We start from the raw sequence: 25807 nt of genomic DNA, 5'->3' as shown, positions 1-25807 counted from the left end.
ATATGCATGTGTGAATCTAACAGAGTGAACACATGGGGAAGTGCATCCAAACGTGTTTTAACCATGTGAGTGAAGTCATGTGACTCAGACATTGTCGAAGTAATTGTTAATTTATACTTTAAGTACTCCTTATAAGCTTACATAGAAAGCCCTCTGATTCCCCAAACCCCACACATGCATCCACTGAGGTTGGCTTCCTGACAGGCGTTGGCCGTTACTGCTGGCTGAATATGCCTAAGATGTGATACACAGTGCCTTTTCTCTTCCCTTCAGATTTTTGTCTTCTTTTTTGATGACTTGGTTTTGCAGAGAGGACTGCATGGTGGTTGGCTCGCTCACCGCCCAGCAAGAATGCTCTGGTTCAAATCTCAGATGTGTGGATTTGACATCTTGTCTTTGAGCTTGTGTGGGTTTTCTCCGGGCACTCCAGCTTCCTGCCACAGTCTAAAAGCATGTTTCATAGGTTAATTGGTGTCTCTAAATTGCCTCTTAGTGTGCTTGTGAGTGTGACGCCCTGCGACCTATTCAGGATGTACCCCACTCTGGCTCAGCTGGGTTGGTTCCAGCAGCCCGTGACTCAGAGATTCGGTGGGTTCTGACAATATTTGGATGGTATTGTTGAGTTGCTCTGCGGTTTGTTGACTGACAGGTGTCAATGTGGAAGAACTGCACATGCATGCTCTGTTTTGTGTGCATTTCTTACAAAATACTCTCTTTTCTTTGTGAAGCAAAGATAGTGGCACATAGTCATCTTTTTAAATGGATTAACTAACCGTGTTATAACCTATGTTAAGATGTAATATTTGTTTCCAGAAGGTAAGCACCATTTTAAATGACAGACCACTGAAAAAGCTGCCAAAGGCCGCTCATTAGATCAGTTTCATCAGTTCTTGAATGAGAATTCATTGAAGAGTGATGCAGGGACAAAAGGACTCTTTCCTTCTAGACTGCATGAAGTTTCTTGAAGTCACCAAAAACTACTCAACAGTTGTGGACACTTCAAAGAAGGTCAAAAAGGCATGACAGAGCCTTTTAAAAGGTTGGAAACACCCAACTTCCACATAGGCCAATGCTTAATTCATGCTAAGCATTCTAACCAGTTTCATCACTGTGAGGGATTCCAGCTTTCCTGTTGGAAAAATGGTACAAACCATCGGGTTGGAGCCTCCTAACCTCAACATAATTGATGTAAGCAGCATATTAATGGGCACTCATTGTTCAAACTGCTGCCAGCAGATAAAACGGAAATTACGATCCAGCATCAGGAAGCTGAAGACCAGCTTTTAACCTCGAGCTGTGGCCTCAATCACACCTCTCCCCTCTGCTCAGAGCCCATCACATGATCATGAATCGTGCATGCTCAAACAGCAGTGTGAATCTTCCACACAGACACACTCAAACACACACAACAGACTGGGAATTATTCAATCTACTGCAGGAGCTGAGGACTGTATTACCTCATCTCAGATTGCAATTTCTCACTCACCCCACCATGATGGTTTCATGACTGCAGACAGTAACCTGGCACTCCATAAAGGTGAACTTTGACCTAATTTATGCTCATAAATATCCGACTTTGAGGTAAAATCACTCCATCACATCTGGTATTTATTTTTGAGAGACAGAACATTAAAATTGCGACACATGTCAGATAAGGTTAAACATAAGCCTTATTTATGCCTCAAAAGGAAATTCTACATGAAACTAGAAAAAAAGAGCAATTAACAAACAAAGAAAAACTTGATTAATGAAAAATTAAAATGAAAAATGAGACAATATTAAAAACTCAGGAGGAAACTTGTGATGGGTTTTAAAGACCCGCTCCGATCATCTATTGATCTACTGTCAAAGCGTTCCTGGTGGTCTTTTGATTATGTCTACGATGTTTTAGCCAAAATCGAAAACTCTGTCTTTTAGGACATAGTTTCTGCAGAGCGGCAGTAGTTCGTCAGAAATTCGCAGGGCAGGACCTTTAACGCAGAGTAAGCCTGCCCACACTTCACATCACATCACCCAAAACTGAGCCCTCTGTTTACTTGCTCTCCTGCTAGCTTACAGCCCCTCACACCCCCAACCTAACATTATCCGTGCAACATCCAACTGGAGAGTTTTGAGCCAGATGCCAGTTCAGATTTGTCTGCATGGATTTGGAGCAGACCAGAGAGCTTGTAGCCTGCGGATTCGATTTTCTACATCACAAATAAGCTCTTATTTAAACTGCACTTTTTTACCTGCTCCTGATTCCCAACTATTTGAAAAAAGAAATGCTCAGAAACGCAATTTTAACCCTTGTGCTATCCTAGGCCCTTTAACATTGGGAGTTGGGTCATCTAGACCCACTAGACAGTGCGCTGAACCTTTTTTCTTCAATGATTTGTGATCTTCACTGGTGTCCATGGATTACATGAAATCTTTCCACCTTTATCCACCTTTGTCATGGTAGGCAGAACACGTCAATTTAAGCGTGGGGTCATCTAAGATAGCACAAGGGTTAAACATTCTAAACATTTGTCCTCCATCATCAGAAAAATGCCAAAGAACATGCTAACGATACATTGTTCATCAAAATGGGTCTTTAACTTGAACTCATACAATTTGGAGAACTTTATTCATAATTATTTCGTTGGTTTTTTTATGATGTTTTTAATAAATAATGAAATTGGACTTCCAGTGGGATCCTACATCTTTTCTGAATCGTCAGGCTTCTCAATTACAGATTTGTGGCAGAGGAATTGGTTTTAGAACTCCAGACAATAAACTGCTTTTGGTTTGAAGCTGGCTTTGTTGATCGATTCAGTGTTTCATTTCCTTCTCATCCACGAGCATGAGCTGGAAATCCAACCACAAACATAGTCTTGATTACATCCCCAGAAATGTAGCAATTAGATCCAGCCTGGTTATAGTGCTGCTGTTTCGGATGCACAGATCAAAGCCATCATTTCTTTACCTCACTTTTTACCAAAACTCAAAGGAATTGAGGCTGGCACATTTGCACATTTCTTTAAAATTCCATGAATACAAAATGAGCAACTGCGCAAATGTGTATTCCTATTTGAATGGCAAAAACTTGTCTGTATATATTTTTCTTGGATGTCTCTTTGACAATATTTTATTTTTGTTTTTATTAAATTTCTTTCAGATTTAGTCTATGGTTTTCTCTTGACATCTTAACTGAATTTTCTTCTTTTTATTGTTGAATCTCTCCTGTATTTTAGTGTGATTTACAACCCGTTTTACCTATTTCAACACAAAAGCCATAAAGCAAAAAATAAAACCCTAATTCATTACTTTCTGCTGAAACGGCAAGGAAGTAAGAAATCTAAAAATAATTCAGCAAGACGCTCCTCCTCAACCTGTTTTCATCTTTTAGTAATGACTATCATGCCATGTGAGTTAGGGATAATTGAATGGAAGCCCCGACTTAATGCCTTGTAACTTTATGGATGTACACTAGAATGAACACATTTCAGAAAAGCCTCATTGTGGGAAAGCAGGGCAGGTGTGCTTTGCATTTACCATGAACAATTACCCAAAGCTAAAGCAGCTAAATGAGTTTGAAGCCTCTTCACAGATGTGCTTCGTGAGAGGATTAAGACTTTAGGCTTCTGTTTTATTACTTTTCAACTCACTGCTCTTTCTTCTCACATGGGCTTTTCTCCTGATTACTATTCATGGCCAAAGAAAGCAAAAATAATTACCTGTGTTTCAGGCAGCTGTGCTTAAAGGTCAGAGAGACATTCATAGAGCATAACTAAAATGAACTATTTCAAAAATAGGACAAAAGCTATATTTGAACTTTTGTTAATCTGATGTAGTCGATGCATGCTTGTGATATACTGAAGTATATGAGCGTTAATCATTGCTGAAATGTTTACCCTTTTAAACCACTCTGTCCAATGACACTTTTCTACTGGTACATTACTGCCCCACCCAGATTTTGAATAAAGAAATGTCTTAATATATTTCCCCATCGAAAAATGCTGCAATAACATGGTACATGGCTCATAGTTATATAGCACTTTTCTACCTTCTTTGAAGGCCCAAATCACTTTACAGTCACAGACCCATTCACCCATGCACACACACATTCACACACTGATGGCGGCTCCGCTGCCGAACACTGGTGTCAACCTCCACCAGAGGCAAGGTGGGGTTCAGTGTCTTGCCCAAGGACACTTCGACACATGGGCTTGCAAGGCAGGAATCGAACCTGTAATATTACGGTCATGGGTCGACCGCCCTTCTGCTGCACCACGGCCGCCCTTGTTCACAGTAACATTTTAAAATCCCCAAAAACACAATTTTCATCCGAGTGGGTCTTTGCAGGAAATGATCTATTGTCACTCTTCATCTTTTGCCTTACAATAAGCCAAAACACCTCTATTGTTGGTGCTCTGCGTCATGAGAGAAAGACAAAGACATTGGTTTTGTGCCACCATCACTTTCAAGTAAATGTAACCAAAAGCAAACCAAGCTCAGTGATTCAGAGCTTCACTTTGAGGAGTGGTGTGATTTTTTTTTCTCCTCGGTTCAGTGTTTTATCCTAAGCCAATCTTTTGCTCAGGTAATCTTCTGTTTTCAGGATTTTAGCTTCCCTTATGCTCACCCCAGGGTTCAGTTGGCAATCAACTTAGTGCTTAACCATGCATGAAAATGTAACAAAGCAATTATACTCACACAGATTGTGTGTTTGCATCTTTTGTATTCTTCATGCCTCGTGATAACGCTACATCTCTCATAAAAAAATGCTCTATTCGTTATCATTCAACAGGCATGGTTTTAACACTTGCGCTGTGCTTTGAGCTTCTGATTTCACATGTATAACAAACCCACCTTCCTGTTCCTGCTGCAGGTTCATTGTCTGCTGTGAACTTGCACAGTCCTGCAGCTCCAAGTGTGAATGGGACCAAAACTGCCTGACAAGGCCTGTTGAAGCTGTAATATAAGTGTTAGATAGGTGACACATGGACTCAATGTCTCTGTTTGAAATTACACTTTTCCTATAAATATCTTACTTCCGTCTCTCTTGAACCATTTGTCTTTTTAGATTTTAAAGGAATGCTTTTCATTCGAGGTACAGAGAACCTTGCCTTTTGTCTTTTGCTTTCTTGGAAATGTCTTGAGTTTTTGTTTTATATGGCCAATCTTCATCCTCTGTTTGCCCTCTGTGTGTTGTCTGCAAGAAAGCATGCTGCTTAAGCCTAGCTACAGTTTAGTATTGGTCATAAATTTTAATGGAAAAATCTGCCAGGGTAACAGATCCTCCTTCACACAGCTGCGAGTGTTTGGAAGCAGCGTCTTTGCCTTATAGGGTTGTGTGAGATGACGAGTATTTATGCGTGTCTGCAAACTGGCTCAGATAGGAAGATAGATATCTGAGTGCAAATACTGCTGGAGTTCTCACATTGCAAACATTCCCCTACAAAGGAAAATATTTACTTGCATTGGTGCATCTTCTATGTCTGCAGATGTGTGAAGCTTTTCAAATGATTAAAAATAAGACAAAAATATAAAAACAACAGTAAATGATCACAATGTTGTTACTAGTTGATAAAGTGAGTTGTAAATCACTTAGCTGTTAGAAGGCCTGGCTTTAGAGTAGTTGAACAAATCTTTAAGCCCTCTGCTTTACTCAAGGCATCTCAATTGCTGTTTTAATTCTGTATTATACTAAAGAATCCCTTAAAATTATGGTGTTCAGCTGCATTTTTTTAAACACTGCAAGATCTTCAAAAATGTTCTGGCATACATGTGTGACAGTTTCATTTCTTGCTGGATTTGCCCTTTTGGTTTTTTTACGATAAAAGTCCCTGAAAGATTGACATATGCATTAAGAAGTGGAATCCACTAAGGCTACAGGTGGGAGGTGTTGAGGGGGATGTACCTTAACGCCACCTGAAAACTCTTTTCTGGTAAATGTTAAATGAGGTATACATATATGGCACTTTATTACCTTCTTTGAAGGCTTGAGGCACTTTACAGTCACATTCACCCATGCACCAACATATTCACCGTCTGATGGTGGCTCTGCTGCCCAACATTGGCGTCACCCTATAACCACCAGAAGCAATGTAGGGTACAATGTCTTGCCCTAGGATTTTTTGACATATGGGTGGGCAGGGGGGGAACCCAATGTTCAATCTACCGATCAGAGCTCAACCGCTGCCCCTTTGCACCACCGCCTTCCGTGCAAGCTGCCCCACCCACATCCAGAAGCACTCACACATCACGTTTCCATTTAAATGTTTAGGACCTAATCACCTGATCTCACCCTCCCTCAGCTTGGTGTCACTCATTTTCAAATACACAAGTAGTCTCTAAAAACAGGCATGGTTAAAAATTCTAATATGTTCCTGTGCGCCCCCCCATACACACACACATCTTTCATTCATTCATTATTCATTTTCTATTCCGTTTTTCCCTTTCGGGGTCACAGGACTGCCAGAGCCTATCCCGCACGCTTGTGGGTGAAGGCAGGGGATGCCCTGGACAGGTCGCCAGTCCGTCGCAGGGTAGAATGTCCACAATCACACACCCATTCACTCTCACACTCACACCTGTGGACAATTTAGAATTGCCAATTAACCTATGAAGCATGTTATTGGATGGTGGTCATACCAAGGACTCTAAAAATGGGACCCAGTGCCTCCCTGCTTGACACTCAGAACCAGGGGGTCGGATTGGGGGGTTAAATCACCAAATGGTTCCTGAGCGTGGCTGTGTCTGTAGCTCACAGCTCCCCCAGGGGATGGTCAAAGTGGAGAACACCTAGGTGGGTGACAGATAATGGGACTTTAACTTAACAATATGCCACTAAGAAGGGCATAAATGACACAGTGCTGTAAGAATCTATTTTAACACCACTGAGCAAAACAGTTATGTGAAGTGCATGCAGCAGTATCAAATCAGAAAACGATTTGATTCATATACAAAATGTAATAGCCTGTCAGAGTGGGGGGGCGTGTCCATAGTTATTCTTAGACCATAAACAAAAGAAGCATCTGGGATACAACTCTTTGGCCAATCAATGGCAAGAGAGTCTACTGCTGTTGTATTCCAGCCCTACTCAGCTTGAAACCCCAGCTGAGTAGATTCTAAAAAATGCGACACAGGACCAAAAGGAAATCCCTTAAATCAAAGGAGACTCAGCAGGGCAGAGTAGGCTGCAATGGAAAAGGGCCAACAGACAGCAGAGGGCTTTTTTTCTTTCCAGTTGCAGACAGAGTGGGAGATGATCAATTCTTTGCTAAATTGGTTTTAGTTTCCTATTTGATTTGAGTACTTGTTTTATAGTACAGTATATTAATTTGTGCCATTTCTAATTAGGATGTAATTAAAAACAAACTACATACCTATAGTCAAGCTTTAAATGGGACATTCTATTTGTTGTTACTGATGTTTAATGAGAAATAATGCCTTATCTAATGAGTCTTGGTTAAATAACAAAAAAAATTACTTCTAAACAATCCACCAGCCAATCAAAATCCTCACCAAGAAGTACTTGATTGACATGCAGAACGGCCAATCGGACATCTTCTAATACATATGTTACTATCATATATATATATATATATATATATATATATATATATATATATATATATATATATATATATATATATACAGGTAGATCTTCAAGACATTGTCGACTCAAAAGTAGCTCACATGGTTTTGTTTACAAGATTTGGTTCAAAACAGAAAAATCCGGTTGAAAGGCAGTATGAATACAGACTTCAGGACTTGATCTGGACCAAGTTAAGCAGACTCAGTTCAGATCAACAGACTTTTCCAGTCTAAATACATCCTTACCCCTGTGCGGCTTTAAATGTGTCTATATTTAAGTTTTCATTCATTCATTTAGTTTTGTCATAGAAAGACGTGTCACTACAATTCATGCTGTATTCATCCATTCCTATTGTATCTATACCTGCTTTGTCCAAATAGGGCCAAAGCGGTTGCCTGAGCCTGTTTCAGCAGGTTAAGGCAGCTTAAAATACGTTGTACAGGGTTTGTTTATGTCGTTTATTACTGTATTCGGAGTTGCTATGTAAACCACTGCAGCATAAATTTGTATTGTTGAGTTCTTAATAGAAAGTTACTCCTCCAACGATTTAGTCCTCTAGAAATGCAAGAAAATGCGCATTTACAACACTATGTTCATAGTTGGTGATCTTTACCACACCATATGGACATAATACAGGTTTTTAAGCAACACAAATAGCTTCAGTTTGTCATTATAAAAGAAGGGTTTGTGAATAAGAAAGAAGTGTTTGTCTCCTTCGTTCATGTCAGTGTATTTAGAAAAGACATTGAACCCTTCAGAACCTCAACACTTCCATGAGTGTTTATAAATTAAAGGGAAAGAGAAAAGTATTACACAAGGAGAAACTGTAAACATAGAAGAGATTTATAAAAGGGGAAATGGCAGAAATATTTTATAACAGCTTCAAGTGCTAAACCTGATGAGAAAAATGTTACTCTGGGTTCTGATGACGGTGATAGCACTGGGGGGGTGATGCGCGGTGTCTTGGAGGTTACTTCCAAGCGGTAATCCATTAAAGGTTACTTGTTACTGGGATCCGAAAGTAATCACTTACCCTACAACAATGCAATATGTAAATCTTGTTATACTTTTCAGTTACTTTCAACATAATACCTTTAGAAGTAGAGCAGAATCTAGGGTTGCAAATGCATCACAGGGCATTTAATATTCATTTACTGGGTGATCTGTAATTATGAATAATGATAGTAGTAATGGCAGCTGGTGGAGAACCAGGATGATATGACTCAAGGAAAGGGGATCTGATCCTTATTTCCTCCCTTTAAGACCGGAGCTATCGACTACCGTAACTCTTCAAACCGTTGACACGATGAACAAAGATCCAGCAGATTCTGAAGTGCAGAAAAGCAGCTTTGCACTGATATGCAACACTTTACAGTTGTAAAATGCGAATGCAATCAACGATTAAAGCGTTTGGATCAATGAAGACCAACAGGAAATTTGATGGAAAATGTTAAGTCAAAAAAGGACGAAGTGGCTGACAAGAAGTATTTTATTAATCTTGCTTGTGAAATGTATTCATTAAAAGTTTGGCTGCTTAAGATCTAATAAGTAAAGTATTTTAAACTGTTGATTCGTTATTAGATTAGATTAGATTAGATTCAACTCTATTGTCACTGCACATGTAGGTACAAGGCAACGAAATGCAGTTAGCATCTAACCAGAAGTGCAATAAGCAGTAAGTACAGAATAAAGTTCTATAGTATGTACAATAACTATACAGGTTAGTATTATGGACATAATTTACAGATATTAATACTATAAGCACGATATACAGATAGGTGTACTATGAATATACTATACAGATGGGATATGTAAAAGGGTATGAACACTATAGGCAGAACTATGAACATAATTTACAGTATTGCAATGGACAGTAAAGTGCATAGAAAATATTACAATGTGCAGATGGATTATACAGTGTTCCTGGATGAACAGACAGTAGTGCAAGTAATAACAAGTTACTGTTTTTGCTTGTTGTGAATAAATAAATGATTCAGAGTGTTGAAGAGGGGGGGAGGAGTCTATGGTGGTGTGGGGGGGTGTTTTAGGGGTGTCAGAGGGAAGAGTTCAGCAAGGAGACAGCTTTAGGGAGAAAGCTGTTCCTGAATCTTGTGGTCCTTGTCCGGAGGCTCCTGAAACGCCTCCCGGAGGGGAGGAGGTTAAACAGTCCGTGGTCAGGGTGAGAGGAGTCCTTGAGAATGCTGCGAGCTCGACGTAGACAGCGTTTCCTCTGGATGTCCTCAAGAGCAGGAAGTGGTGTCCCTGTGATGCGCTGGGCAGTTTTCACCACCCTCTGCAGTGCCTTGCGGTCAGCCACTGAGCAGTTCCCATACCAGACTGAGATGCAACTCGTTAGGATGCTCTCGATCGCACACCGGTAGAAGTTCACCAGGATGGATGAAGACAGCTGGTTCTTCTTCAGTGTCCTGAGGAAGAAAAGGCGCTGGTGAGCCTTCTTGACTAGGCTGGAGGTGTTTGTGGCCCAGGACAGGTCCTCCGAGATGGTGGTTCCCAGGAACTTGAAGCTGGAAACACGTTCAACAACCATCACGTTAATGCGGATGGGGTCATGGGTGCTTCCATTCTTCTTCCTGAAGTCCACAATGAGCTCCTTGGTCTTGTTGGTGTTGAGGAGCAGGTTATTGTCAGCGCACCATGTGGCCAGGTGCTGTACCTCTTCCCTGTAGGCAGTCTCATCGTTGTCACTGATGAGGCCAATCACCGTGGTGTCATCTGCAAACTTAATGATGGAGTTGGATCCATGCACGGGCTTGCAGTCGTGGGTGTAAAGGGAGTAGAGGAATGGGCTCAGCACACAGCCCTGTGGTACGCCAGTATTAAGTGTGATGGTGGTGGAGTGGGTGTGACCTGACCGAACATGCTGAGGCCTGTTGGTCAGAAAGTCCATAATCCAGTTGCAGAGGGAGGTGTTGATTTCCAGGTCTCCAAGTTTTGTGGTCAGCTTGGAGGGAATGACGGTGTTAAATGCTGAGCTGAAGTCAACAAACAACATCCTAACATATGTGTTGTTATTGTCCAGGTGTGTGAGTGCAGAGTGCAGCACTGTGCATACTGCATCCTCTGTGCTCCTATTTCTGCGGTAGGCAAATTGGTGTGGGTCCAGTGTGGGTGGGAGGCAGTCTTTGAGGTGTGCTAGGACCAGTCGCTCGAAGCACTTCATAATGATGGGTGTGAGTGCCACGGGGCGATAGTCATTCAGGCACGTTGGGGAGGAGTGTTTCGGTACTGGCACAATGGATGTGGACTTAAAACATGTTGGCACAGTTGCCTGGGAGAGGGACAGGTTGAAAATGTCTGTGAAGACCCCTGCAAGCTGCTCTGCACATGCCCTAAGCACACGTCCAGGAATGCCATCCGGGCCAGCAGCCTTGCGTGCGTTGGTCCGGCTCAGTGCAGTTTGGACATCTGAGGGGGTGAGTTTAAGGGGTTGGTGGTCTGCTGAGGGTGAGATTTTGGTGGCCGTCCCCTTGCTGTCGCTGTTGAAGCGAGCATAAAAGTCATTTAGCTCGTTAAGGAAGGAGGCGTCCATGACTGTTGGTGTGCAGTTGCTTGACTTGTAGTCACTGATGATCTGGATGCCCTGCCACATGCGTCGGGAGTCAGAGTTGGAAAAGTGTTCCTCTACCTTCAGCTTGTAGCAGTACTTGGCCTTTTTGATGCCCCTTTTCAGGTTAGCCCTGGATTTACTGTAGGCCTGAGCGTCATCTGACCTGAAGGCAGCGTTGCGGTCTTTCAGCAGGAGTCGAACCTCCTTGTTCATCCATGGCTTCTGATTAGGGTATGTTGTTATCTGTTTTCTGTTGTTACACTGTCAATGGTGGAGTTGATGTAATCCAGTACAGAGGAGGTGTAGATATCAATGTCCGTGTGAGAGCCACAGGCAGCCTGTGAAGCAAACATACTCCAGTCAGTGTGTTGAAACCTGTCTTGAAGTACAGTGTCTGCTCCAGTTGGCCACACTTTGATGGTCTTCACTGATGGCTTCACACGGTTGATGAGGGGTGAATACTTAGGGGTGAGAAACAAAGAAAGGTGATCAGACTGTCCGAGGTGGGGGAGGGGGTTCGCGATGTAAGCTCCATTGATATTTGTATAAACATGATCCAAAGTTTTGTCTCCTCTGGTGTGGCAGGAAACATGCTGGTGAAATTTGGGGAGTACTGTTTTTAATTTGCAGTGATTAAAATCACCCGCAACAATAAAAGCAGCCTCTGGGTGAGCAATCTGTTGTTTACTAATGGCTGCATGAAGTTCGTTCAAAGCAAGCTTGGCATTAGCATCCGGTGCAATATAGACTGCAGTTATTATGGTGGAAGTGAACTCCCGTGGCAGATAAAAAGGTCTACATTTAACCATGAGAAACTCTAGGTTAGCTGAGCAGTGTCTTCCAACAATGACAGTGTCTGTACACCAAGCTTTGTTGACATAAATGCACAATCCACCACCTCTTGTCTTGCCGGAGTCATCTGCTGTTCTATCTGCCCGGAGCATGTAGCGTCCTGCTAGCTCAATAGCATTGTTGGGTACGTCGTTGTGTAGCCATGTTTCTGTGAAAACCATGACATTGCAGTCCGTAAGTCTCTTACTGTGGGTGATGCGGAGTCGTAACTCATCCATTTTGTTCACCAGTGACCGCACATTAGCGAGGAAGATGCTGGGTAAAGAGAGCCGGAGCGGTGTTAGCTTTAGCTTGGCTCTTACGCCTCCGCGCTTCCCCCGCCTTTGTTTACGATCCCGACGCCGCCTGCGAGCACTTCCGCCCGGCCGGGTAGAGTGCGAAGACTCGGTTGTTCTAGCGATCTCAGGGATTAGTCGAAGATTGGTGATAAAGCTGCTGGTAAAGTCCTCACCGATATCCAAAAGCTCGTGTCGAGTGTATGATGTTAAAGCAAAGCTGTTCAGTACGAACAGACCCGAAATGAGCAAGAATAATACTGCAAAATTGCAAAAACTGGAGAGACGCTGAGCCTCGCGATGCGTACGCGCCGCCATCCTCACCATTTTGCCTTACTCATTCATTCATTTTCTATTCCGTTTATCCCTTTCGGGGTCACAGGGCTGCTGGAGCCTATCCTGGCCACTTGTGGGCGAAGGCAGGGGGCACCCTGGACAGGTCGCCAGTCTGTCGCAGGGTAGAATGTCCACAAACACACATCCATTCACTCTCACACTCACAGTCACACCTATGGACAATTTAAAGTTGCCAATTAACCTATGAAGCATGTTTTTGGAGGGTGGGAGGAAGCTGGAGATCCAGGAGAGAACCCACGCATGCACGGGGAGAACATGCAAACTCCACACAGAAAGGTCCCCCATTGGTGTTCTGTTTCATGCTGTGAGGCAAGAAAGCCAACTACTGCTCCACCATGCAGCCCTTATGCCTTACTGTTTCAATTAAAATTAATATGTTTATGTAATACATTACAGTAATATTTGAATGAGTTACACTTGTTATGTGTGCAAAGTTGCATTGAAACAAATCATACAATTCTATAAAAATATGTTATTTAGTGAGAAAAGGCAAGTAGACATGACAGATTGGCTACACTTTAAAACTGCTAAAGTAAAATGACCACAGGTACTGTCCAATAAAATTCAACTGAACAAAAGCTAAAGAAATCAAACAGTCTTTACCTGCCCCAAATTCAGCTCTCAACCCCAACCAAATGGACTTGTAAGATTTTTGTTGATTTTAGATTTAAAAATAATATTAAAAAAATGTTTCTGTGTTTGGAAATGTTTGTTTTGTTTAAAAGTCTTATTTGGTCCTATATTTAAAAGTCTTGTTTTGTCCTATATTAAGGCTTCTTTGATGTACATGCTTCAGAACTATTAGTCATTCAGATACACAGCACAGTCCTGAGCTGAACTACTTTGCAGTTTAAGTAATATGTTGTAGCTAGCAGGGAAACCGGAGGTTTAGTGGTTAGCTATTGATCCACTTTCTGCCTGGAGCTGCATCCTAATCTCATCATGGCCTTTATTAGTGTACTCTACAGCTGAGCTTCACATGCTCTCCTCTCCCCACTGTCACTTTCTGTGTCTCTCGTGCCTTCTGGCTCTGCTCATTTCTTCCCTTTCTCACTTTTTTCAGGCTGCTTCTTTCTCTCTTATCCGTCTCTTTGTCTGGTTCATTTTCACTTCTATTCACTTAGCTTCGTGCTCGTTAAATTCAATTTCACGTCACTCTTGTCCATTTGATCTTCCCTTTTGCTCCTTTTCATTATTGTTCCACAATCATTCTCATCTTTTACGTCTCATTTAGTTCTCCAGGTTAATTCTCACATACTTTAACTGTCAGTTCATCCATCTTTCCCTCACCCTGTTCTCGTTTCTTCCAAATTGATGCTGGGTTATTTAATGTATATTAATCTGTCTTACTTCTATCTGAGCTTGAAATATTTCTCCCTTTTTCTGTCTTGGTTCCTCTCTTGTGTCTTATCTGTTTGCCTTAGTTGTAACTTCTCATGTGTGTGTCAGCTTTACTTGGAAATTGACATTCAGCCATAAAAAGGTTTACTCCACTCAGGTTGTCTTTCCACCCTCCTTTTAGTGCATCTAAACAAACAGCGGCTTTATAGGACAATAGCTGCAGGGAGAGCCACATCCATGCGCTCTCAGTAATTGGGGTCAAAAGCCTTGCCAAAGGACACAGTAACTGTAAGGAAGCTATAATCAGCAGCTACCCTGCTGTCACAAAAGATGCTCTGACTAATCCATCCCAGAAACTTGCATCTGAAAATGTGTTGCTGAGGCTGCAGTACATCTGACTCAGCACTCCTATCAAGTATGGAAGATTCACTGAGCTGCATGTGCTTTTAATTAGAAAATGAATTATTGATGTGTAGGTACCTCCAGTAGCACTTAAATGAGTTTGTGATGTATTACATGTAAGACAAAAAGTCTGCAACTTTTTAAATTATATTTACAAATTCAAACTCTGGATACTTAATTGACAAGTGGCATGGATGATTTGCACTCTGTTGTGAAATTCTCAGCAAATAGTCCAAATGTCAGGCCGAATCCGAATTCATTTCCTACCCCTACAGCTTCACCCTACCCCTTTATTTAGCCCTCCAACAGGAGAGTTATGAAAAAGTGTATTCAAATCCGGATGTTACTACCACTCAATGACGTCATGAATACTTACTGGTAAAATACGCGGTTGCATGGCTGCCAGCACTTGAAAAATACACAACAACATTGGTTTTATAACTTTAAAAAATAATTACTAGTAGTACTAGTACTAGTATTTTATATGAGTTTTGGCGTCTGACTGGAAATATTGGTTCCTTAATGTGGTGTTACCAACAGGGATCAGGGAAATGGTCTGTAAAAACTCCCAAAGTGGGGCTTAACAGCCCTAATAAATTTCAGGTACTTACACTGGAGGGTGCATGATCTAATATCTGTAGGACAACAGCAAATATTCAACAGCAAATATTCAGCAGAGAAGAAAGCCTGGAGACGAGAGGAAATGGTAAAAATAAAGTGAAGAGGGAAAGAATTCAAAATAAGAAATATTATTCTGTATTTTATAGACTTTAAGTCACTCTGGAGTAAAAGTCACAGCAGCCAAAAATTGCTTAGTAAAGAAGAAAAAGTCATTTATAAGGCACACTTTACATAGTTGCATGTCTTGATAACACAAAAACACACAAAAATGATTAAGAGAAATTAAATGGATTGGACTATGGAGGTCTGGGTATGGAATCATAGTCAAAATTGAAGTGGAAAAACCCACTACAGGCGGATTCAGCTGTAACCGTTGTGCTATCCTAGGCATTTTAACATTGGGAGTTGGGTCATCTAGACCCACTAGACAGTGCTCTGAACCTTTTTTCTTCAATGATTTGTGATCTTCACTGGTGTCCATGGATTACATGAAATCCTCTCCTCCTTTGTCATGGTAGGGAGAACACGTCAATGTAAGGGTGGGGTCATCTAAGATAACACAAGGGTTAATATGATGTCTTTGAAAAAATTCAAAATGAGGCTCAGTAGTGGGTGTGGCCTCCACGTGCCCATATAACTTTCCTGCAATGCCTGGGTGTGCTTCTGATGAGGCGGTGGATGCTCTCCTGTGGGAGATCTCCTCCCACACTTGGACCAAAGCATCCGCCAACTCCTGGACAGTCTGTGGTGCAACCTGCCATTGGTGGATGAACCCAGACATGATGTCACAGATGTGCTCAGTTGGACTCAGGTCTGGGGAACGGGCTGGCCAGTCCATTTCATCAATACCTTCATTTAGCATAGGGGTCGGCAACCTGTACCACTCAAAGAGCCATTTGGATCAGTTTCCCACAGAAATGAAAGCACAGGGAGTTAGGGGTGTTAGAAAAAAAGGTTTTCGCTGAAATATCGCGATAGTTCATTTGGCGATACTTGTATTGATTCAAAATGCTGTTAGGATATTTATTTAATTCTTTAATTCAATTAGTTTTGTTCTTTATGAGCGTGATGTTTCCTTTGATCTTTTGTCCATTTTCCACAACCTTGAATAGACTTTTCTGTTTGTCAAACACCAGAGTTAAGATGAGTGAGATGATGGAAACAAATTCACTTTGATGCAGACTCCTTTCTATTTATTTATTTTTCTTTAAATCCAGTAAACCCAGTAAAGTATATTAATTTTATGCATGACAATTACTTTTTATCAGGAAGCAGTTGTTAGTTTGTTGCGGTTCTGGAATCATAAGCCCCCTCCGCAGCGTGTTCTACACAGACAGCGCAACATACGGTCATCATAGCAGACAGTTGACAGGATAGTAGGGGTGCCCTAACGCAAATTTAATTAATTTTAGGCAGAAATGGGTGGTTTTAGTCTAGGAAAAAAATGGCTTTGGGGGGGGGGGTGTTCATGTAATCCCTACGAGATTACCACTGAGAGTCTTTTTTAGAAGAATTTTCCATCCCATAATAGACTCTGGTCGGTGTTCACAGTTGCACACACGCCCCCTCCGCGTGTTCACGCAGCTCTCTTCCTCCTGCCCGTTCTCACTACCAAATGGTGTTAAAGGCACCATGACAATCTGAGAACACCATAGTTATTTAACAAAACCACAGAGAGCCGCAGCAGATGTATGAAAGAGCCGCATGCTGAAACAACTGACGCACTCCAGCCTCATGAGGTCCAGCATTGTTTTGCATTAGGAGGAACCCACGGCCAACCGCACCAGCACATGGTCTCACAAGGGGTTTGAGAATCTGATTTGCTACCACTGGTGAGCACCTGGAGAGCTGTGCGGCCCTCCAATGAAATGCCATCCCAAACCATTGCTGACCCACTGCCAAACCAGTCATGTTGGAGGCAGCAAAACATTCTCCATGACGTCTCCAGACTCTGTCACGTCTGTCACATGTGCTCAGAGTGAACCTGCTTTCATCTGTGAAGAGAGAAGGGCGCCAGTAGCAAATTTGCCAATCGTGTTGTTCTCTAGCAAATGCCAAATATCTTGCACGGTGTTGGGCTGAAAGCAGAACTGCCACCTGTGAACATTGGCCCTCATACCACCCTCATGGAGTTTCTTTCAAACAGTTTTTTAGAGATGCTGATGCAGGGTTGTTGCCGTCCTACAACCTCCTCCACATCTCCTGATGTACTGGCCTGTCTCCTGGTAGCGCCTCTATGCTCTTGACACTACGCTGACAGGCAGCAAACCTTCTTGTCACAGCTTGTATTGATGTGCCATTCTGGATGAGTTGCACTACCTGGGCCAATTGTGTCGGTTGTGGACTGTCTGATGGAACCGCTGGGGTGACGACACTGTTGCCATCCAAAAGTCACCAAAACATCAGCCAGAAAACATGAGGAGAAGGTGTCTGTGGTCACCGCTTGTAACTTCTAGCCTAGTAACTTCTAGCCATTATTTGAAAGCTGAGATAGATAGATAGATAGATAGATAGATAGATAGATAGATAGATAGATAGATGGATGGATGGATGGATGGATGGATGGATGGATGGATGGATGGATGGATGGATGGATGGATGGATGGATGGATGGATGGATGGATGGATGGATGGATGGATGGATGGATGGATGGATGGATGGATGGATGGATAGATAGATAGATAGATAGATAGATAGATAGATAGATAGATAGATAGATAGATAGATAGATAGATAGATAGATAGATAGATAGATAGATAGATAGATAGATAGATAGATAGATAGATAGATAGATAGATAGATAGATAGATAGATAGATAGATAGATAGAAACCAAATCTGTGTTGCTGTCAGTGGAGGCAATCAGTATGTGTTCAGTTTAAAATTACATAATTTTCAAATAGTGTGGCTTTGTGTTTGAAGTTAAGAAGAGCAACACAATTGAGCAGTTTTGTCTGTTGTAACTTTGTTCCATTTGAAAAATAATACAATGAAATTGAACTTTGGTCTAAATTTAGTTAAGCTAACTTTTCCATAAATTACAATATTTCATCAGTTTTCATGCGTGTTTTACATCCATGTTATTTAAAGATAGGAACAAATAGTGGTGAATATCTGAAGGATTTTTACTAAACGCAGTAGTCAAATTGAGATGAAAGGAAAACTTTTACAGAAGATACAGACTTTGTCTCCAACAAGAAAGAGTTGTTGAAAAAAAAAAGTCCAATACCAGATTACAAAAAAAAAAACAAATTCAAACATTGGAGTGACAAGTAACAGAAAAAAAAGAAAATATCTATTTGTGGGGACAGAAATGAGGGCAAGGAAATGACAGCAGAGGCAAAGAACTGTCAGCTGTGAAATGGAAACCGGTATTGGAACCAAACCCTTGCCTATATATGAAGAAGAACTCAAGTGAAAGATTGAATATTCAACTTATGAAGGAGGGAATGCTGGAATGAAACATTGAAAAAGTGCTGTCGAAATGGGGTTCAAAAGTAAAATAATAAGCCAAAGTCATAAGATGGCAAATACAAATTTAGAAGGATAAAACAAAGTAGGACTTGATAAGATCAAAAGCCTTATTGTGAAATATGATAGAGAAAGATATTACTAAATATATATTTAACTGTATGTTAATAATGTGAGAGTCTAAAATGATTAACCTCTTTTGCAAGTGTTTGGTGAAGATTTGGGCTCATAAACGTTTAGGTAATGCTCTGTTTAAAGCTTTTTGTACCCCACCTGCCACTCGCACACAGAGACCCACAAAGGGAATTTTAAAAAAACTACAAAAGAAGAAGTTCCTTCTGAAAAAGTAAAACTCAACAACGTAAAGTGGCTCCTAGAAATAAAACACTAATCAGGAGGCAGAGATTGGGTGTTTAATGTGAAAATAGGTAAGCGGGGCAGTTGAGTGGCAGAGACGCAGCTTTTATTCCTTTGAGCATTTGAAGAAACTGAAAGTCCCACAAGATTTGAAGGCTTGCCTACGTAAAGCAATCTATTTTTGCCGTCTATGCCATGCGTTTGCGGCTGAGACACAACAGATGGGACCTGCGCTGGTACCTAAAGGCAGGATTGAGATGGGACTACTGTCAGCAATGGTGGCTTTCATAAAGTTTAGTGTTGATGCTTTCAGCAACTCAAACTGTCTGTTTCTCCGTCGAACGAAGGTAAAAGAAAATTCAATCCGCTGTAGAAGTTTTCAAATTACCCCAAAGCTTTTCATAAAGTTATTTATTATTATTGTCTAAGATTTATACTCTCCATTAAAAACAAAGTACATTTGTGTGTTTCCCCAAGAGGAACTTTACAGTTTCAATGGGAATGAATTTGTTTTATAAAAAAATCCTTAAATAATATAATTGGCTGGGAAGATTTAATAAACAAAGGATCAGATGTATTCATGTCAGCGGAAATTTTTAAAATTGAAAAGGTCATTTCGAAAGATAAATCAACAGCTTGTAGTGCAGATGTTTCTCATTTTTGGCTCATTGGCTGACAAAATCTTTGCTAACCTTAGAATCTTTGCACCGGTCTTATACTGTAGTTGGTTCATCTTATAGCTCAAATGCAGGATTTATGTCATTTTAATTTGCACATTTTAACTACTGCCAATCACATTGGAGTCCCTTAAAGAGAGAATTTTAGATGAGGCTGAATGCTTCTCTTTTGTCTCATTTATGTATGGTCACAGTTTTTTTATGCATTGGCAAAGAGAAAACCATCAATCCATAGAGCACATGTGAAAAAAGAATGTCCTTTAACTCAGTTTTAAAACAGGGAGCATTTAGGCTGTAACACAAAGCAGTGTGTACCTCAGGTCACCTTCAGGAAAAGTGTGTGGAGCCTTTGCTGCATTGGCTAACGTGGAGGTGAACTTATCAGATTTAGTTTTTTGCTGGTTGTATTTTCCTGCCTGAGCCACACACACACACACATTTTTCATCTGAACACAACTGCTTGCACAGAGACAGTAGAAGGCTGCACGGATGTTCATGACGTGATCATTGTTTCATCCCTTCTTCCATTTTAAACAGCATATAATGGCCCTTGACTCATTGTCAGTGGCTAAAGTGAGCTATTAGATATATCCAAGCAGCCACTTTTGCTTTATCTGATTATAAATCCTCTCTGCAGCGTGATTGGTTCTCCTTTCGAAAGAAATAGCAAAATTAGCTATGGTTGCTGATTTAAAAAAACTGAAAAGTAACTGACCTGGACAAGAATGCTAGAACTGTTCGTGTGTTTTGTTGCAAAACTGTTTGTGGCAATTTCAAATTGTCTCTCTAACAGTTAGACTGAGATATTTTGATCTGGGCTCATAAGAGGCCACTTCAGCTGTTGAATCTTTGGCTTGTAGCAAATCTGTTTTCTTTGTGTTTTTTAGCTGTTTGTGTTTTAGGTCATTCACCTGTTGGGAAACGTGTGAACTGGAGATTAGACCAACCTTATATGATCTACCAGTCAGCACAGCATGCCATCAAAGTCTTGATAATTCATTGTTCCATTACAGATTCTAAAGACACCCTGTGGTGGATGCAGCAAAGCAGCTCCAGACCACAACAGAACCTCCTCCAATGCTGCACAGTGGGGAAGCTTTTCTTCCCTGGGCTTGTTTTATTTTTGCACACGTTAACATAGAGATGACAAGCCTTCCTAAAAAGCTCCAGTTTTGTTTCCTTTGTCCCAAGAACTTAGGGATTTTAAACGACACATTGAGGCAAATTCCAGCATATCTTTTTTAGTGATCCTTTGCATTCATCAGGGGTTTCCTCCTTGGCAACTGATGGTGTGGCTCTGATGTACCTGATGTACTGTGACTTTTAGGTTGACCTTTAAGGTCTCTGGAAGTTGTTCTGGGCTCTATGGTAACCATTACCCATTTCTGGCTTAGCATCAGCTTTTTTTTCCTGTCATGTTGAGAAAAGTTTACTACAGTCCTGCAGACCTGAAGCATCATATCTCCATGGTTACATCATTTTGCAATGCAATCTTTCCGTGTATGCCATTGGAGTTTTCACTGGCCAGTCCAGTCCATACTACTTTAAACACTGACTTGACTGACTTCGAAAAGAGAGTAAAAACCATCTGATGACATTCCATAATTTGAAATGTTTCAAAATAGAGTCTAAGTTTTTAATGTTAACATTTCTGGGTGATTGTGCATGACCTTTACTTCCAGTGTATGCAGAGGTGCTGAAAAACTCTAATGAAGCAACAAATTAACAGACATCCTGTTTTTTTCCCGTCTGTGATGTCAGAAGAGGATTTTTATACAGAATCACACACAGTGGTGATGTCAGTAAGGGGTTTTGTGAAGGAGGACGAAGTGGTGATGCAACAATGATTCAGCAGGATTAACCGCTCTCCTAAAAGTTTATTTAATTAAAACAAAATAACCAAACACATTTTTGTAAACTCAGGTTTACCAATTTAGATTATAACTGTTAGATTATGCACATACTTACCTTTTTTATGATTAAAAACAAACAAACATGTTTATTGGTTGTGTTTGGGCATTAAATATAGGAAATACGAAAAAATTAAAACAAGAAAAAAAATATTTGCAATTACAATGTTTGCCAGTCTTCAAACAAGCAGTTAATTGCGACATAATTTTATCAAACTTTTTGCAATAAGGACACATTTTCCTGACTGTATTTTACATTTTAGATAACAAAGAGCATACATTCAATAATATTATAGGTAAATGTCTGCACTAATTGTGAAATTAGTAATGATGAAAGAGACATCTCAGAATAAAACAAAACTCAGTAAAGGTGATTATTTACATGGTTTCGTCCAAAGCATAACTTAAGTATTTTAAGACTCTCTTGTTTGTAATTTTGACCAGATGGTCTATGAATAATAAAAGCTTAAACTTGCTTCTCTAAAAATTAGAAAATCAACTAATATAAAAAGGATGCTATTAGCAAAAATGCCAAGCATCTTAAAACTGTATGCATTGTTTGTTGGACCTGATTTTGGATGAATTACTGCATCAATGTGCAGTGATATGGAGGTCTAGATCACTTTATCCACAAATAGCAAGGAGGACATTCTAAGGTTCCAAAAGCCAAAACTTTCCACCATTTAGTTGTGCAATTTTAATCTGTCCATAAATGTACTAAGCAGAATCAATGAGAAAGGACAACCCTGTCGGAAATGAACTTTCACTTGAAATCAAAGCTCCTAGCCTCAAAAATGTATTGTGAGATTTACAAATGCTCAAAATGAATGCAGCTTTTTGAATATCATTCTAAAATTATCATCAATATGATAAACAACTGAATACATTTATGCTTCTAAACTACACATTTCAAGAGTTTATTCCAAAAGTAAAGCACATCAAAAACACAATAGTGTTACTCCCCTCCCAGTTAAAAGTGTTCATTATTTAGCGGGTAAAAAAAACTAGTAGATATGCCATTGTGTCATTTTTGATACCTCAAGGTCACACAACTTGTTTGGTAGTCACCTGTGATGAAACCTGTTACCCACCTTCAACCTTTGTTGATTTCACGAATTGTCTGTCTCTCTTCACATGCAGGTGTCGAGTGCATTGTGGCTTTACCTGAACCAAAGAGTCACTGGGAACCTGTCTTTGGCACCTGTGTGTTCCTCTTCTCCTTCCTCATCCCCGTGGCCATCATCAGCATCTGCTACAGTCTGATGGTTAAACGCCTGCGAAATGTTCGCATCTTGTCCGGCTCCAAGGAAAAGGATCGCAACCTGCGGCGCATCACCAGAATGGTCCTCGTGGTGGTGGCGGCATTCGTGGTCTGTTGGACTCCCATTCAGATCATGGTCTTGGCTCAGTCTCTCGGTTTTAATCTGAGCAGCCTGTACACACTGGTGATGATGCACTTCTTCATCGCACTGGGCTACGTCAACAGCAGCTTGAATCCGGTTCTTTACGCCTTTCTAGATGAAAACTTTAAGCGCTGCTTTCGTGAGTTCTGCCAACCATCTCCATTTCGCCACGATACCCAGCAGTCAGGCAGAATGAGGAGCATGGGTAGAGAGGTGGCAGTGGTTTACAGCTGCAAGGCCGGTGATGGAGGGGAGCTAGGGGGAGGAACGCCTAATCCAGCATGACTAGGCGTGGAGTTCCCTTTAGTGGGGGTAGAGCCCCCACAGAGGGAAGACAACCATGGGTCAGGGAGTTCCAACACAGAATTGACCCAGATTACTGCTCTCTAGCGGCGCGAGCCCTCCCGTCCCCCAACTAGGAGACTGGCCTGGGGCGGGGGGGAAGGAGAGGAAGAGGATGGGATTGAAAGAAAAAGAATATAAGACAAAAATGATGGACATAGCATCCATAGGTGCAGACAATGATGTCGAGCTGAATGCCTTACTGATGCTGGTAGTGGATTTCATGATGTTGGATATGGATTTAGCTCAACCTCACATTTCAAGATTGAAACGACCCAAACTTCATTAAACGGTAGAGGACAGGATATTGCTCTTTTTGGGAAAATAGAGCTTTCTGAAACGCAAGATGACTTTGAAAAAATCTTGCTAGAATCAAACATGTCCCTGAAAATATTAGAGGGATGAAAAGAGATATTTTTCCAAGCAGACAATGATTCTGCGCACCTGGAAACTGCCCAACTCTGCACTTGGGGAAAGCTTGATGCAGCAAGTCTTTGATCAACAAAGAATGGATTGCAGCCGAAGATGCTAAGTGACATAGAGTCACACTGTCAGAGAATAAATAACTTTGGGTGGGAACAAAGCAGCAGAAGAAAGTGTGTTTGACAGTGTTTGTAATTAAGATTGAACAGTTTTACCATGGTTTACTTCAACAGTAAGTGTTGGATAAAAAACTAGGCATCATAAACAGACTCTTGCGTGGGAAGCTTCACGTTGGACTAAAAATTGTGTGTTTATAATAAAATGCTGCTGAGCCCTTGTGTATAAGAATGCCTTTCCAGGGGTAAAAGTCATCATTTTCAGTTGTGGCAGGAAGCTGGATGGAGTATGTAACAAAAGCTGGCCCAACCGGAGGAAAATGACCACTGAACTGCATACATGGAACCTTATTGAGTTAAATAAAGATTACCACTTTGTCATTGGAGTTTTTCCATGTACTCTGAAACAAAACTAACTGATCTAGTGGTAAGAGCTGGTTATTTAAAGGTGAATTGATCACTGATGGAAATTTTCAGTGTATTTGTTTTGGAAACTGCATCAACTGCTATCTAAAGGGCACATTCAACTGAACAAAGACGTACAAATAAGGAAAATGGTTATGGATCATTATCACATTTAACCCTTGTGCTATCTTAGATGACCCCACCCTTACATTGACGTGTTCTTCCTACCATGACAGAGGTGGATAAAGGTGGAAAGACTTCACGTAATCCATGGACACCAGTGAAGATCACAAATCATTGAAGAAAAAAGGTTCAGAGCACTGTCTAGTGGGTCTGGATGACCCAACTCCCAATGTTAAAGTACCTAGGATAGCGCAAGGGTTAAAGGCACAACGACATATTACCTGTTTTGTGCTTTTGTGGTGATCCTTAAATTAAAATGTTAATTGACACTAACTTGAAAAGTGCAGCTTCCAGGGTCAGTTTCATAAGTAGCACTTGCAGTTTACCATGGAAAATCTAACGTTGGGTAAAAACTACTAAAGTTCAATGTCTAGTTAAAGCACTTAAGACCTGTGAGGGCTCTCATACTGGTTAAAGAAAAGTGTTTTATATCATAGAAAAATACTAACGAGTGCAGTGTGTTAACATTGGTGTGGATCACTTCACAGCAACAGCTAGGGGGCGCAGCCACTGTAGGAGTCATGAACTTCAGCACAACAGTGGACGGGGTGATGATGCTGTGACCCCCACTTCAAGGGACAAAGGGGCTCTCTCTGTATCTTTCTCTCTCCTTAGTGTCTTAAAGTGGAAATCAGCCCTGAAACATGAATTATATATGTCATTGCTGTCTTTTGAGGCACTTAGACAAGACCTCAATATAGGATCTGGTTATGGACAAACATTTTTCACAGATTTCAAACCCATGTAAATACATTTTCTTCCAAGGTACTCTTAGTTTCAGTAGTAAAACGGTGTTTCAGATCATCGAAACATATGACTTTGTAAGAAAATAAACTAACAATGGTTCAGTTTACATCCAGTTTCATAGTGTCAGTCTTGGCTATTCATAGTACTGAGAGAATTTTCACCATTATGCAGCAGATTAGCTGTGAACTGTCCAGGCGTTTATCCTGTGAATGTATTTAGTTTTAGGGCTGACGACCACATTCATTTAATGTTTGTGTCCTATCCCATTGTTTAGACAAGTGTCAATCTAGAAGATGTCTTCACCTGAGTTCATGTTTGGCTAAAATGTTGCTTTCAAATGAATGTCGGGAAAGCTGATTCATACGGGTTGTGTCTCAATTCCTTCGCTACTCACTACTTATGTAGTGTGTTTGTCATTTGGTAGACCTGTCCGGTCTACAATTCTACAATTCTACAATTCCAAAATTGAATGCTAGAAACTTCCCAAAAAGTCTCTGCCAAAAGAAAAAAAACACAGTGTGCATCACTGCTCACTGGATATAGACCCAAGTTTTCATCTTCAGAACACAGAATATTCATAAAGTCTTCATAAAATGTTTATATTTCTTAGGTCTTGTACTTCAAGGCAAGGCAAGGCAAGTTTATTTGTATAGCACAATACGTACACAAAGTAATTCAAGGTGCTTCACAAAACAGAAAAATGCATTAAAATCACAATACATCATAGAAATAATCAACGTAAAATTTACTTTAAAAGAAAAGAAAAAAAAATATTGAAAATTGATTTAAAAA

The 25807-nt window shown here is 40.7% G+C and overlaps 1 protein-coding gene across 1 annotated transcript in view; it reads left to right on the top strand.

Annotated features, from left to right (window-relative positions):
• LOC101160812 (delta-type opioid receptor) overlaps nt 1-25518 on the top strand; it is a 129056-nt gene extending 103538 nt beyond the window's left edge. Inside the window, exon 6 of the mRNA XM_023956981.1 lies at nt 22537-25518. Coding sequence (XP_023812749.1) covers nt 22537-23084 — 548 coding nt within the window. The 3' untranslated portion in view covers nt 23085-25518. The remainder of the gene's footprint in view (nt 1-22536) is intronic.
• Nucleotides 25519-25807: the final 289 nt, after the last annotated feature.

This window comes from Oryzias latipes, chromosome 7 (assembly GCF_002234675.1).
Source record: "Oryzias latipes chromosome 7, ASM223467v1".
In the NCBI taxonomy this organism is placed as follows: domain Eukaryota; kingdom Metazoa; phylum Chordata; class Actinopteri; order Beloniformes; family Adrianichthyidae; genus Oryzias; species Oryzias latipes.
Note: the sequence above shows the minus strand (reverse complement) of the source record. Positions and strands in the feature narration are given on the sequence as shown.